Source organism: Oryctolagus cuniculus, chromosome 17 (genome assembly GCF_051225735.1).
Source record: "Oryctolagus cuniculus isolate XC-2025 breed Fujian yellow rabbit chromosome 17, ASM5122573v1, whole genome shotgun sequence".
Classification (NCBI taxonomy): domain Eukaryota; kingdom Metazoa; phylum Chordata; class Mammalia; order Lagomorpha; family Leporidae; genus Oryctolagus; species Oryctolagus cuniculus.
This window is the reverse complement of record NC_142883.1, coordinates 6,748,622-6,762,089: the sequence shown is the minus strand read 5'-3', so window position 1 is coordinate 6,762,089 and position 13,468 is coordinate 6,748,622. Positions and strand designations below refer to the sequence as shown.

The 13,468-nt window shown below is 63.3% G+C and overlaps 2 protein-coding genes across 9 annotated transcripts in view; one reads left to right on the top strand and one right to left on the bottom strand.

The window, feature by feature from the left end:
• SLC39A11 (solute carrier family 39 member 11) overlaps positions 1-1,583 on the bottom strand; it is a 443,645-nt gene extending 442,062 nt beyond the window's left edge. Inside the window, exon 1 of one of the 4 annotated variants that reach the window (XM_089317655.1) lies at positions 1,332-1,583. The gene's annotated coding sequence lies outside the window, so the exon portion shown is untranslated. The remainder of the gene's footprint in view (positions 1-1,331) is intronic. The other 3 variants (XM_051825151.3, XM_089317658.1, XM_089317648.1) reach the window with 3 other exon arrangements.
• On the top strand, positions 912-13,444 carry COG1 (component of oligomeric golgi complex 1). Of its 5 annotated transcripts, none has more exons than XM_089317642.1 (15): positions 912-1,279; positions 4,563-4,804; positions 4,996-5,177; positions 5,304-5,474; positions 6,526-6,682; positions 7,084-7,294; positions 7,547-8,323; positions 8,774-8,920; positions 9,328-9,489; positions 10,844-10,968; positions 11,548-11,656; positions 12,005-12,114; positions 12,195-12,270; positions 12,669-12,703; positions 13,255-13,444. In XM_089317642.1, exons 1-14 carry the CDS (start codon positions 965-967, stop codon positions 12,681-12,683), a joined length of 2,799 nt encoding a protein of 932 aa, XP_089173768.1. In that variant the 5' UTR covers positions 912-964; the 3' UTR covers positions 12,684-12,703; positions 13,255-13,444. The 5 variants fall into 5 exon arrangements, with proteins under 5 accessions (XP_089173768.1, XP_089173767.1, XP_089173765.1 ...); XM_089317641.1 differs by having other exon boundaries at positions 10,841-10,968; XM_089317639.1 differs by lacking the exon at positions 12,669-12,703.
• Positions 13,445-13,468: the final 24 nt, after the last annotated feature.

The following is a 13,468-nucleotide window of genomic DNA, read 5'->3' as shown; positions in this document are numbered from 1 at the left end:
TCTCTTCTCTCTCCCTCTCCTTTTCAAATAAAATTAAACACCGAGGCCAGCGCTGTGGTGTAGTGGGTAAAGGCGCCGGCATCCCATCCATATGGGCACTGGTTCAAGTCCCGGCTGCTCCACTTCCAATCCAGCTCCCTGCTCATGAGCCTGGGAAGGCAGCAGAAGACGCCCGAATACCTGGGTCCCTGCCACCACAGGGGAGACCTGGACCGAGTTCCAAGCTCCTGGCTTCAGCCTGGTCCAGACCCGGCTGTCGGCAGCACTTGGAGGAGAGAATGAGAAACCGCCCCTCCCTCTCTCTCCCTTTCAAATATATATACTTTTTTTTTTTTTTTTTTTAAGATCAAGTGCTGGGATTAAGCCGCTGCATCCCGACGTCCCCTGGCCCGTCCTCAGGCTGCGGTCCCCAGCTGGAGCAGCTGAAAACACGGGGCTCGGGTTCTCTCTTCTAAAAGTGCCCGGGGTCGACGACCCCCAGCCAGCAGCGAGCGGCAAACACGCGCCTCGGGCCGCAGCGCAGGAGCCGCAGGGGTTAACGCCAGGGAAGGGACCGACTAAGTGGCAGACGCCGCCGTCGCAGGGCACGACGTTTCCCGGGGACCTGGTGGGCGACCAGAGCGCACGAGGGCTGCTAACTGAGCTGCACCGCGAGAGGCTGCACCTGCGCGTGCGGAGGTTTCGGGCCACCGTCAGGCTCCGGCTAGCATAGTCCAGCTAGCATAGTCCAGCTAGCACAGTCCAGCTAGCACAGTCCAGCTCCATTTCGGACCCCATTCGCCCACCTGGTCCCCTCTTTTACAAAAACCTCGCCTGCGCCGCCCACCGCCCTCTCCGACGCGCCCCCAAGGCCCGGAACCCACACGACTCCCCGCGGGGCGGAAGCACTTCCGCCCCGAACCAAGATGGCGGCGGGGCGGGGCGAGAGGGCGGAAGTGGCCGGCGGCCGGCGGACCCGCGCGCCATGGCTGCCGTGGCCGCTTCTCCCGCCATGAAGCGGCTGGATCTGCGCGACCCCGCGGCGCTCTTCGAGACGCACGGGGCGGAGGAGATCCGCGGGTTGGAGCGCCAGGTGCGGGCGGAGATCGAGCACAAGAAGGAGGAGCTGCGGCAGATGGTGGGCGAGCGGTACCGCGACCTGATCGAGGCGGCCGACACCATCGGCCAGATGCGCTGCTGCGCCGAGGGGCTGGTGGACGCCGTGAAGGCCACCGACCAGTACTGCGCCCGGCTCCGCCAGGCCGGCTCGGCGGCGCCCCGGCCGCCGGAGGCCCCGCAGGTCAGTCCGCGTCGGCCCCCGCCCCCGCCGCGGCGACCGCGCGTGTCCTCACCTTCCGGGGCGCCGCCGAGCCCCGAGCCCCCGAAAGTCGCGCCGCGGTTTTCTTCGGGGGCCTCCCCGCACGTCCGGGCCTTCGAGTCGCTCGCCTCACGCCGGGCCCGCGGCCTCGCTCCTCCACTGGGGGCTGCAGCCGCCGGGGGCGGGGGGAGGGAGGTGGCTCCACGCAGGTCCGATTTCCCCTTCCTGCTGACCCCTGGGCCCCCGGCCGGGGACGCCGCGGCCCCCACCCCCGGAACGGCGTCCGCGGACCCCCGCCCCCTGCGAGGTGGTGGCCGAGGCCCTCGCCCGTGGCCAGCTGGACGTTGTCATTGCTGCCCCGCAGCCGGCTGCGGGAGGGCGGACGGAGGGCGACTTGCGGGTTCCGGGAGCGCTGACCCCATGAAGAGGGCACCGCAGCCACAGGCCTGCGATCCGGGGGGAGCTTGGTGGTTGGGCCGGCTGGGCGGACGCACCGGAACCGGGTGCAGCTGGCCCCCACCCTCCCTGCCCTCCGCAGTACCCGCCCGCGGGGGGCCTAGCCCAGGCGTTCTTGAGATTGCTGTATTTATTTGAAAGTCAGACTTAGAGATCTTTCCTCCATTGGGTCACTCCCCAGGTGGCCGCAATGGCCAGGGCTGGACAAGGCTGAAGCCAGGAACGTCTTCCGGGTCTCCCGCGTGGGTGCACTTGGCCCACCCTCCCCTGCTTTCCCAGGTGCATTAGCAGGGAGCGGGATCAGAAGCGGAGCAGCCGGGACTCGAACCAGCATCCATGCTGGTGCCGCGGACGGTGGCTTTTCCTACTATGCCACAGCACCAGCCCCTCTCAGGTTTCTTAAAAAGCTGTTTTGTATTGTGCCTGATTTTAGAAAGGTATTGATTTTTTTGGTTGGTGCTGTGGCATAGTGGCCAAGCTGCTGCCTACGGCGGTGCCGGCATCCCATATGGGCGCCGGTTGGTGTTCCAGCTGCTCCACTTCTGATCCAGCTCCCTGCTAATGCTCCTGGGAAGGCAGTGGAGGATGGGCCAAGTGCTTGGGCCCCTGCATCCACATGGGAGACCTGGAAGAAGCTCCTGACTCTGGATCGGCCCAGCTCCGGCTGTGCGGCCATCTGGGGAGTGAACCAGCAGGTGGAAGACCTTTCTCTCTGTCTCTCCCTCTCTCTAACTGTACCTCTAAACAAATAAAAAAATATTTTTAAAAACTGTATTTTTCATGGTGTTCTTATCTGAGTTCTTCTGAGCCCCCCAGTTCGTTCTGTTCTGAAGGAGTCGAGGAGGTCCATGGCAGTGGACCCCAGAGGTGTGAACAGTGTAGGAGAGCAGCAGAGAAACAGCTGAGGGTGAAGGGTGTTAACTCCCATTTCCCTGGGAGCCTGGAAGGAGTGGCGGAGGCTTGGCCCTTCTAGCACGGAGGGCTGTCCACGGGAGAGGAGGTTTGCAGCGCGGGCGCCTTAGACCACGTGTGCTGCTCTGCCAGCAGCCCTGAGATTCCATCATTTACAGGAAGTCAACGCGTGTTCTCCCAGTTCTGGGGTCCGGGAACTCCAAGGTCAAGGTGTAGGCGTTTTTCCAGTGAGGGCTTTCCTGCTGCGTCCTCAGGTGGCCAGCAGACGAGCCTCTAAAACAGCCTAAGCAGGCGCCGGGGCTGTGGCGTAGTGGGTCAGGCATCCCATGTGGGCGCCGGTTCGAGTCCTGGCTGCTCCACTTCCGATTCCTCTCTGCTGTGGCCTGGGAAAGCAGTGGACGATGGCCCAAGTGCTTGGGCCCCTGCACCTGCATGGGAGACCTGGAAAAAGCTCCTGGCTCCTGGCTTCAGGTCAGCCCAGCTCCTGCCGTTGCTGCCATTTGGGGAGTGAACCAGCGGATGGAAGACTCCCTCCCTCCCTCCCTCTCTATCTCTGCCCCTCTCAAGTAGATAAACACATCTTTTAGAAGATTTTAGAACAGAAAGAAGGGCCTAAGCTTGCTGCCTCCAGCTCCTGCACGTGCACAGATCCTTTCCCGAGGGGATGGCAAGGGCAGGGGCTCCTGCGATGGGGGAGTGGGCGCAGGTGAGCTGGGAGAGGCCTGGAGACTGAGCCAGAGGAAGCGTGGGTGTGGGGCTAGTAAGGAGGAACGGCAGAAGGTCCCGCGGGGCCACCGCTCGCCACGCTGGCTTCCTGTGTGGGCACAGGTTCAAGTCCCAGCCACTCCACCTACAGTCCAGCTCCTTGCTAACATTCCTGGGAAAACAGTGATAGATGGCCCAGCCTGGCTACTACAGCCATCTGGGGGTTAAGGGAGCACACAGAAGCACACACTCTCTCTCTCTCTCCCTAACTCTGCCTTTCAGTAAATAAACCTTTTTTTTTTTTTTTTTTTTTTTTGACAGGCAGAATGGACAGTGAGAGAGAGAGACAGAGAGAAAGGTCTTCCTTTGCCATTGGTTCACCCTCCAATGGCCGCCACGGCTGGCGCACCGCGCTGATCCGATGGCAGGAGCCAGGTGCTTCTCCTGGTCTCCCATGGGGTGCAGGGCCCAAGCACTTGGGCCATCCTCCACTGCACTCCCTGACCACAGCAGAGAGCTGATCTGGAAGAGGGGCAACCAGGACAGAATCCGGCGCCCCAACCGGGACTAGAACCCGGTGTGCCAGCGCCACAAGGCAGAGGATTAGCCTAGTGAGCCGCAGCGCCAGCCTAACCTTTTCTTTTTAAAGAGGGGCTGGCGTTGTGTTGCAGTGGGTAAAGCCACTGCCTGTGACACCAGCATCCCATCTGGGCACCAGTCCGAGCCCCGGCTGCTCCACTTCCCATCCAGCTCTGCTAATGGCCTGGGATGAGCAGTGGAGGATGGTCCGAGTGCTTGGACCCCTACCACCCACACGGGAGGCCCGGATGAACCTCCTGGCTCCTGGCTTCGGCCTGGCCCAGCCCCGGCTATTGCCATCTGGAGTGGGAACCAGCAGATGGAAGGATGGAGGGTCTCTCTTTCTCTCTCTCTGACTTTCAAGTAAATAAATCCTTAGAGAAGGATCCCTCTGAGGCGGTTTTGCCTCTCTGTGGGCTTGAGCAGAGGTGCACGTGCGTCAGAAAAGCCATCGAGCCCTTAGACCTCTCCTGGTGGCCGTGACCACTGACCGCCCCGCCGCCTGGCACCGAGCCTGGCGTGGAGAAGCTGCGAATCGGCCACGCCCCGAGGGTCCCCCCGGCCTGCAGACGTGACCTTGCTCTGCCTTGTTCCTGCGCGCCCCTCCCTGCAGCCACGTCAGCTGTCGCCCAAGTTCTACAGCATGGCCGCGCAGATCAAGCTGCTCCTGGAGATCCCCGAGAAGATGTGGAGCGCCATGGAGGCCTCGCGGTACCTCCACGCCACGCAGCTCTACCTGCTCTGCCGCCACCTGCACAGCCTGCTCCAGCTGGAGGCGGCGGCCTCCCGCAGCAGCCCGGTCCTCGCGCGGTTTCCCATCCTCGTCCGGCAGGTGGCAGCAGCCAGCCACTTCCGGTGAGAGGCTCGCCCCCGGCCCCGGCCCCCTGCCCCCAGCCCCCAGCCCCCAGCCCAGACCCCAGTGATGCTAAGCTCCGCCCCTGCAGTCTTGGGGGCTGCGCCCGTGACGCTAAGCTCCGCCCCTGCGGTCTTGGGGGCCCTGCCGAGGCTCCTGCCCCAGGTGTGCGACGTGCCCGGCCACCTTCCAGGTCGACCATTCTGTACGAGAGCAAGGTGCTGCTCAAGTGCCAGGCGGTGTCGGACCAGGCCGTGGCCGAGGCCCTGTGCTCCGTCCTGCTGCTGGAGGAGAGCTCTCCGCGCCAGGCCCTCACGGACTTCCTGATGGCCAGGAAGGCGGCCATCCAGAAGCTCCTCAACCAGCCACACCACGGTGGGTGCGGCTTCGCGCCAAACGCTGGCCCTTCGGCGCGGGGCAGGGAGGCTTCCAGGACGTTCTCTGGTTCTAACTTGACTGCAGGCAGTGGCTTGCTTGAAAGCGGCCGGTTTCTTCTCGCAGGTTCGGGCATCAAAGCCCAGATCTGCGCCTTGGTGGAGCTGCTGGCCACCACCCTGAGCCAGGCGCACGCCCTGTTCTACACCGCGCCCGAGGGGCTGCCGCCCGCCCCGCCGCTGCCCTGCGGCCTGCTCTTCTCCACCCTGGAGGCCATCACGGGCCGCAGCCCTGCCGGTGAGCTCCAGACGGCCTTGCCTTCGTCGGTCATTCGTGTTTGCTCAGCCTCTTCCGCCTTCCTTGTAATGCACACCCTTCGTGGAGGCCTGGGCCAGTGGTCAGGGCAGCGCCTGGACTCCTGATCCACAGGTGCCCTGGGACGTCAGCACGGTCACCGCGGGGGGGCAAAGCCAGGCTGGCCGGGAACGTGAAGCCCAGGGCCGCACGGACCCGAGACCTTGCGCTCCCGCGCTCGGCTTCCTCTGGGGGCGGCGCCGGTGCCGTGCAGGGGCGTCAGAGGGCCCTGGGTTCTGCACGGCGGAGGGTGCCGAGCCGCCGGAAGACGAGGAACGCGCATCCCAGAGGGGCCCAGCGCCTGGGGAGCCGGCCTCGCCACCCGGGAGGAGGGGTGCTCACCTTCCTCTGCCTCACGGCGTGGGGTGGCTCCCCGCTGGCTTCGGCGCTTCTGCTATCAGGTGCGGGGGGCCGCGCTGCACTCATTGCTTCCTTCTACTCCTCCCTCGGCTCTGCCGCTCCTCGGCAGGAAGCCGCCTCACTCCCGGTGAGGGAGGCCCTGGACTGCGCGCTCCCCTGCCTCGGGGGTCTGCTCGGACCTGCGCGGAGGAGAACCGCGTGGCGGGCGGCAGTGCGGCGCCCAGTGCGCGCACGGCCTGCCCCTGCCGTCTCAGCACCCCTGCCCTCTGGCGCCCCGGCCCCCTCGCACCCCTGCCCTCTCGGCGCCCTAGCCCCTGACCTCTCGCGCGCCTGCCCCCTCGCACCCCTGCCCTCTCGGTGCCCCAATCCCTGACCTCTCGGCGCCCCAGTCCCTGACCTCTGGCGCCCCTGCCCCCTCACGCTCCTGCCCTCGCGGCGCCCCAGCCCCTGACCTCTCGCGCACCTGCCCCCTCACACCCCTGCCTTCTGGCACCCCAGCCCCTGACCTCTCGTGCCCCTGCCCCCTCGCACCCCTGCCCCCTCGCACCCCTGCCCTCTGGCGCCCCGGCCCCCTCGCACCCCTGCCCTCTCGCACCCCTGCGCTGCCCCCTCACGCCCCTGCCCCGCCCTCTAGGGAAGGGCGCCGGCGTCCTGCAAGGGGAGATGAAGCTGTGCAGCTGGTTCAGGCACCTGCCGGCCTCCGTCGTGGAGTTCCAGCCAGCACTGCGCACCCTGGCGCATCCCATCAGCCAGGAGTACCTGAGAGACTCCCTGCAGAAGTGGGTCCACATGTAAGTAAGAGCCAGGCAGCTGCCCTGGGCCCCGGGCAGCGGGAGCAGAGCAGCCCGTTCCCCCGGGGACGTGCGCGTGGCGGCCTCTCACTCGGGCCCACCGCCACCTGCGTGGGAGAGCCAAGGAGGGAGGCGGCCCTCCAGAGGCTACGTAGAGAACTCTGGGCTCTCTTCATGTGGGGGTCTGCACGTCTGAGTTCTGCAGCCACCCCATGGGGCTGCCGGCTTCCATGCCCGGGGAAGCTGGGGCCGCAGACCCCACCCCCACCGGGACACCCTGAGGGGTGTTTAGGTGTCGGGCCCAGGCAAGAGGTCACTCAAACGGAGTCCTGCGGTTTTTCTGAATAAACCTGTGAGGACCACAAAGCCCATGCAGCCCAAGCAAAACGACCCCCTTGCAGGTGTAAGGAAGACATTAAAAACGGGATCACCAGCCTGCTCATGTACGTCAAGAGCATGAAGGCGCTGGCCGCCATCCGGGACGCCGTGTGGGACCTGCTCACCCACGAGGCCGCCAGCCACAGCTGGGACGTGATCTGCCGGCGGCTGCTGGAGCAGCCACTCTCGTTCTGGGAGGACATGATGCAGCAGCTGTTCCTGGACCGGCTGCAGGTGAGGGGCAGGGTCACGTGGCCCCGGTGGGGTGCAGCCGGCGGGCGAGGTTCCCGCCACTCCCTGCGTGCCGTCTGCGCTGCTCTCTCGCGGAGAGCCAGACTCCTCTGGCCGTGGCCCAGGAATGAGCCCGTGCCCATCGGAAGGGCCACGTGGCAGCGAGCGCCGCGAATGCTGGGAGACGCTGTCGCCCCGGCTCTGAGCGTGCCCTAAAGGAACAGTGACGGCAGCTGCGCTCTCTCTCTCTCTCAGACGCTGACGAGAGAAGGCTTCGACTCCATCGCCAGCAGCTGCGAAGAGCTCCTGGCTTCAGCTTTGCAGGAGCTGGAGGGCAGTGGCAGCGGCAGCTCCGCTTGCAGTAAGCACGTCCACTACGAGCAGAACATGTGCCTGTTCCTGTGGTCCGAGAGCGCCGGCGACCTGCCCCCCGACGCCGCCTGGGTGACCGTGGCCAACCGGGCTCCGGCTGCCGGCAGCGGCCTCTCCATGAAGGCCCGGGCCGTGAGCCCCTGCGTGCAGGGCTTCTGCTCTGCCCTAGATGCCAAGCTGAAGGTTAAGCTGGATGACCTCCTGGCCTACCTCCCCTCCGAGGAGAGCCCCCCGCCGCAGGCCAAGAACTCTGCCTTTGACAGGTACGCGGACGCGGGCACCGTGCGCGACCTGCTGCGGGCGCAGTCCGCGGTGTGCATCGGCCGCATCACGGGCCGCATCCAGGCGGAGCTGCGAAGCATTGAGGAGGCCGTGCAAGGGCAGCAGGCTGTCCGCAGCGGGGTCCAGCTGCACGCCGTCCTGTTCATGGCCAGGCTCTGCCAGTCCCTGGGAGAACTGTGCCCCCACCTCAAGCAGTGTATCGTGGGAAAACCTGGGAGCCCCGAGAAACCAGCCAGGGAGCCCCGGGCTCTGAAGAAAGCAGCCAAGGGGAAGGGTCAGGACGCCGCTCCCACGCAGGCCGAGTGGCAGGAAGTGAGAGAGATGCTGTTACAGCAGAGTGTGCAGGGCTACCGGGTGTGGAGCGCCGCGCTCGTGAAGGTGAGCGATCCCCGCCCCGCCCCGCCCGGCCTGCTCCGTCCCGCCCCGCCCCGCCCCGCCCCGCCCCGCCCGCCTCGCGCAGGCCCTTCGATGGTACGGGCACCTGCAGCTCATACAGTAACTTCCTCGCCCCGTCCACGCGTGCCCAGGCCGGCTTCCTCCCGCCAGGTCAAAGTGACGGCCTCTGCCTGGCCGAGAGCCCCTGCTTGTGTTCCCCGGCCTGAGTGCCGCACTCCCTTCCTCTCCCCTGCATCTGATGTTTGGCTGATTAGCAGCAGGATTCCCTCCTCACGCCCGTGATTGGCTTAAAGAAGAGTGATGCTGGCTACACCCCACCGCACGCGCAGCCCCACGGCTCAGGCTGTGCCGGAGATCACAGGGTATGCCGCAAGGTGCAGGCCCTTCCAAGGCTCTGGAGAGCTCACAGGGACATTTGCCTTTTATCTCCAGGTCTTGACTCAGCGGTTCGCCCAGTCATTGCTTCTAGATGACGCTGGCTCCGTCCTGGCCACGGCCACCAGCTGGGATGAACTAGAGATTCAGGAGGAGACCGAGTCTGGCGGTAGCATCACATCCACGATCCGGCTGCCTACACAGGTGAGCAGGTCGCACCGTCACAGGAGCCCTGGGCTGACCACGGGGAGGCTTGCAGTCAGGCCACATCCACTGTCTGGGCCGCGTCAGGAGTGGCTGGCCGAGAAGTCACTTCGTGAGTCTGCCTTCGGGTGGCACGCGCTCTGTGCTAAAGGGAAGCACTGACCATAAGGTGACAACAGCAGCATCACACAGGCCCGCCTGCCAGGCCACCCCAGACCGCGGAGGGGATGACGGAACGGGACACTGACCACGGCGCTTTGTGTCTGTTAAGTGGGCCACCTGCCGATGCCTGGCTGCCGGGGCCAGCTCCCGGCACTCAGGCCTCGTGAGGACGAATACGTCCACTTCTGCTGTGAGCCATGGCCGTGGCGCGGGTTAACAGCGTGGCCCTCTCTGGTCTGTTCTAGCCGTCCTGGTACGTGCAGTCCTTCCTGTTCAGCCTCTGCCAGGAGATTAACCGGGTCGGGGGCCATGCCTTGCCGAAGGTGACGCTGCAGGAGATGCTGAGGAGCTGTATGGCCCACGTAGTGGCTGCCTACGAGCAGCTCGCGGGAGAGCAGCAGAGGAAGGTGGGTGTTTGCCCTCGGCGTTCTCCCGGGCGGGGGCGCCCGCAGCAGGGGTCCGGGTGTTTAGAGAGGACGCAGGCCAGGCCCGGGTCCTGTGCGGATGCTGCGTCTTGTCGGGAGGGCCCGCCTTCCAGCTCCACCGTCCCATCGCCCGCTTCTCAAGGGTCAAACCGACCGCGCTTCAGAATCGTAGAAGGTCCAGCCAGTTGCCCACCATGGGCTTTGGGCAGATCATGAACCTCTCAGTTCTCAGGATCAAATGCAGACCTCCTGAGAACGCAGCCCCCGCCCCACCCCACCCCGCCCCGGGGTGTGAGCTAGGACCCTGTGAAGCTGGGCAGGCACAGGCAGTCACTGTAGGGGCCCTCCACTCACTCCCCTCCCGCCTCCGCAGGGCAGGCTGCCCCGTGCGGATGCCCCTCTGCTTAGTGACATCTGAGAACCAGGGGCAGTGGGGGTTGGGGAGAGCTCACTGTCCGCTCTGCTGAGCCGCGTCAGGGCCTCTCCTCCAGCAAGGGGTTGTTTCCCCTTTACAGTGACCTACAGCCCCTGAGGCCACTCTCAGATGTTCTAAGATGCTTTTATTTATTTTTTAAGATTTATTTATTTACCTGAAAGGTAGGGGGACAGAGAGAGACGGATCTTCCACCTGCTGGTACACTCCCCAAATGGCCACAGCAGCCAAGACTGGGCCAGGCCGAAGCCCAGAACCAGGAACTTCATCCTTGTCTCCCACATCCCTGCTGCCTCCCAGGCGCGTCAGCAGGAAGCTGGATCAGAAGCAGGTTGGCCAGGACTCAAGTAGGCCCCCCACTGCGGGGCGCAGGCATCCCAGGGGGCGGCTGCACGGCCCACCCTGCGGCCTGTTGTCAAAGGGCTCAGTCCCCTCCCTGCTGTTAGCTTTTCCATTTTAAGACCAAGTTTCCAGGCCAGCGCTGAGGCCTACTAGGCCAAGACTCCACCCGCAGTACTGGTTCGAGTCCTGGCTGCTCCACGTCAGATCCAGCTCCCTGCGGATAGGCTGGGAAAGCAACAAAAGATGGCACAAGTGCTTGGGTCCCCGCAGCCACATGGGAGACCCGGAAGCAGCTCCTAGCTCCAGGCTTCAGATCGGCGCAGCTCTGGCCACGGCAGCCATTTGGGGAGTGAACCAGCAAATGGAAGACCTCTCTGTCTCTCCCTCTCTCTGTAACTCTGCCTCTCAAATAAATAAATCCTTAAGAAAGAAAATGAGAGTTAAGACAGGTTTCTAACACAGCCTAGTTTTGTTGTGGGAGTGAGAAAGCGGCTGCTTAGCCAGCACTGAACTGCTTCTCCTGATCTCCCCTGGCTGGGCCTGGGCATTCGTTTGCAGAAGGAAGGTGCGTTCCCAGTGACCCAGAATCGGGCACTGCAGCTGCTGTACGACCTGCGCTACCTCAGCCTCGTCCTGACAGCCAAGGGTGAAGAGGGGAAGAGTGGCCGAAGCAAACCGGACTCCAGGTGCCGTGTCCTCCCTGCTGGGCTCTCCGCACATAGTCTCAGCTAGAGGTTTCTAACCTTAGGAGGTCATAGACACTTGCGTTCAGTAGAGACCAGACTTGATTCTGAACTGTGATCTGGGCTGTGCAGGCCAGCGCTCGTGCTGTGCTGGGCGGTGGCAGTGAGGCACTGGGCGGTCCACACTGTACCGAGCCAGGACGGCCAGCAGTTAGGTGCACTTAGGGCACTCCCCGCCCTAGCAGCGTAACCCGCCCAAGGGTGAGGAGCTTCCGTAGCCCGGCCTATCCGTGCTTTACACAGTGCGTGCTTGTTTCTGGCAGGGCAAACGGCCACCTGCTGCACACATCCATGGTCAGGCCAAGTCCGGGGACTCCCACTCCTCTCTGAGGCAGCCCAGCTGAGCTCGGGGTGCCCTCCCCAAAATCAGGGCATGGGGAAGGAACGGCCTTGCTGCAGGTGAACCCTCTGAGCACCATCAACAGTGACGAGTGGGAAAACCAGCAATTCAGCAGAACAAATACCGTTAGGTTTTTTATCCTAAAAAAGTGTGGGGTATCATGATATTAATCTTCTTCCCAGGATTGAGAAGGTCACTGACTACCTGGAAGGACTCATTGACCCGTTTGACCTGGATGTGTTCACGCCACACCTCAACAGCAACCTTACCCGCCTGGTGCAGCGAACCTCTGTAAGTCAGGGCAACGTGCCCACGGGAAAGCGCGCCCCGAGCTCAGCTGACTCCTGCCCCGGAGCCCAGGACGCGTGCAGCGTGAGGAGGCGTTAGCTCGTGTGGTCACGGGGCTGAAAGCACTGGAGGGTCTCAGATGCTGAGGCAACCCGGGCTGACCACTGCAGTCCTGGGGAAGGATTTAACGCTCCGCCCGGGCCTCAGCAGAGAAGTAGAAGGCCTGCGGGACTGAGACTGACTGGGGATGGCAGTGAAGTCACTCTCAAACATGGACACCCTCAACAGCACATAAAGTAAAACAGCGTGGAGTTACTGAGGTGGCGCTTCCCTCACGGTGTTTCCTGTCAGGTCCTGTTTGGACTGGTTACTGGTACGGAGAATCAGTTCACCTCGAGGAGCAATGCAGTCAACTCCCAAGAGGCCCACAACATCCTGCCCCTGGCATCCAGTCAGATCAGGTAACCGCGGCCCGGATCTCCCGCACGGCCCCAGCCCGTCCCACGCGGGCACCACTGACGTCCTTCCTCTCGTCTTGGAGGTTCGGGCTGCTTCCCCTGAGCATGACAAGCAACCGCAAGGCTAAGCTGACCAGAAGCGTCCAAACCAAAGCCCAGGTCAGTGCCAAGAGCAAGGGGTTCATCTGTGTGCATCCCGTCCCTGTCTCCCACCAGGCCACCCAGTTAACTCCTTTTAAGCAATCAATAAAGAACTGAATGACAGAATACACTAATGATGCTTTTAATGGCGACGCAACAGAGAAGTACAAGGTTTTACTAGCTTGAGCTAACAGAAGTTTTAAAAGATGCCCATGTGGCCTCCCAATAGAAACAGTACCTAGAAAATACGCAGGGCAGGGTGGAGACGCAGCTGCCCGCACAGCAGCGTGCCTGTTGACTTGGAAAACTTGGTTCTGGTGGTCGGAGTAGGACCCTCCTGACTTGTACTTGGTGGGAAACAAGGTTGCTGCCTGAAGTTTTACGTTTTCTTGTTCACACACGTTTTGTTCCAGTAGGATGCCATCCATTAAGCCTGCAGGAGTCCTCCTTGGTATTTCTGAACGGTGTTGTGTTTGTGTGTCTTTGAGAGCGCAAACGGCTTGTCTCCCTACAGCGTGTAGTTGTGTTGGCTGTACTGTTAGACAAAACATTAGCAGTGTGTCCCTGCCATGTTCCCTGCCATAGACCCTCAAGAATTCTCATCAAACATCTGGTTTTAAAATTTGAGAGATGGCAGTGGAAAAGAAAATGCTTGCTAGAACCACTCACCGGGTAAGCACAGGCCTTGCCGACTGCCCTCCACGCCGCGCCCCACCTCACGCGGCCAGCCTTACGTTTTATCCGTGCGCGAGGCGGCGGCGCGGAGGGGCCGCCTGTTTGCCCTTTGCCGGCGACAGTCGTGCTGTTCGCTAAGTCCTCACATCTCGACACACAGCAGTCTGGACCGAGCTCCCCCTGCTTCTCAGCTCCCCCGTGTGCGCTGTGTGGACTCCGGGTGCAGGGGCGGGTGAGGCGGAGGCTCGGGAGGACTCCGAGTGCAGGGGCGGGTGAGGCGGAGGCTCGGGTGGACGTTAAGGCACTTTCCTCTGCATCCCACGGCAGGCTGACCCCCCGGCGCTCTCCCGAGCGGAGGACCCGATGACGCACGCCGGCTCCCTGTTCAGACAGCTCGTGAGCGAGGAAGACGACACGTCTGCGCCGTCGTTATTCAAGCTTGGCTGGCTGTCCAGTATGACTAAGTAGCCTGGGAACATATCCGCCTCTAAATAAATACTACTGCATCACTTCTAAAGAGGCCCCCGCTCGTTTGTCCGTG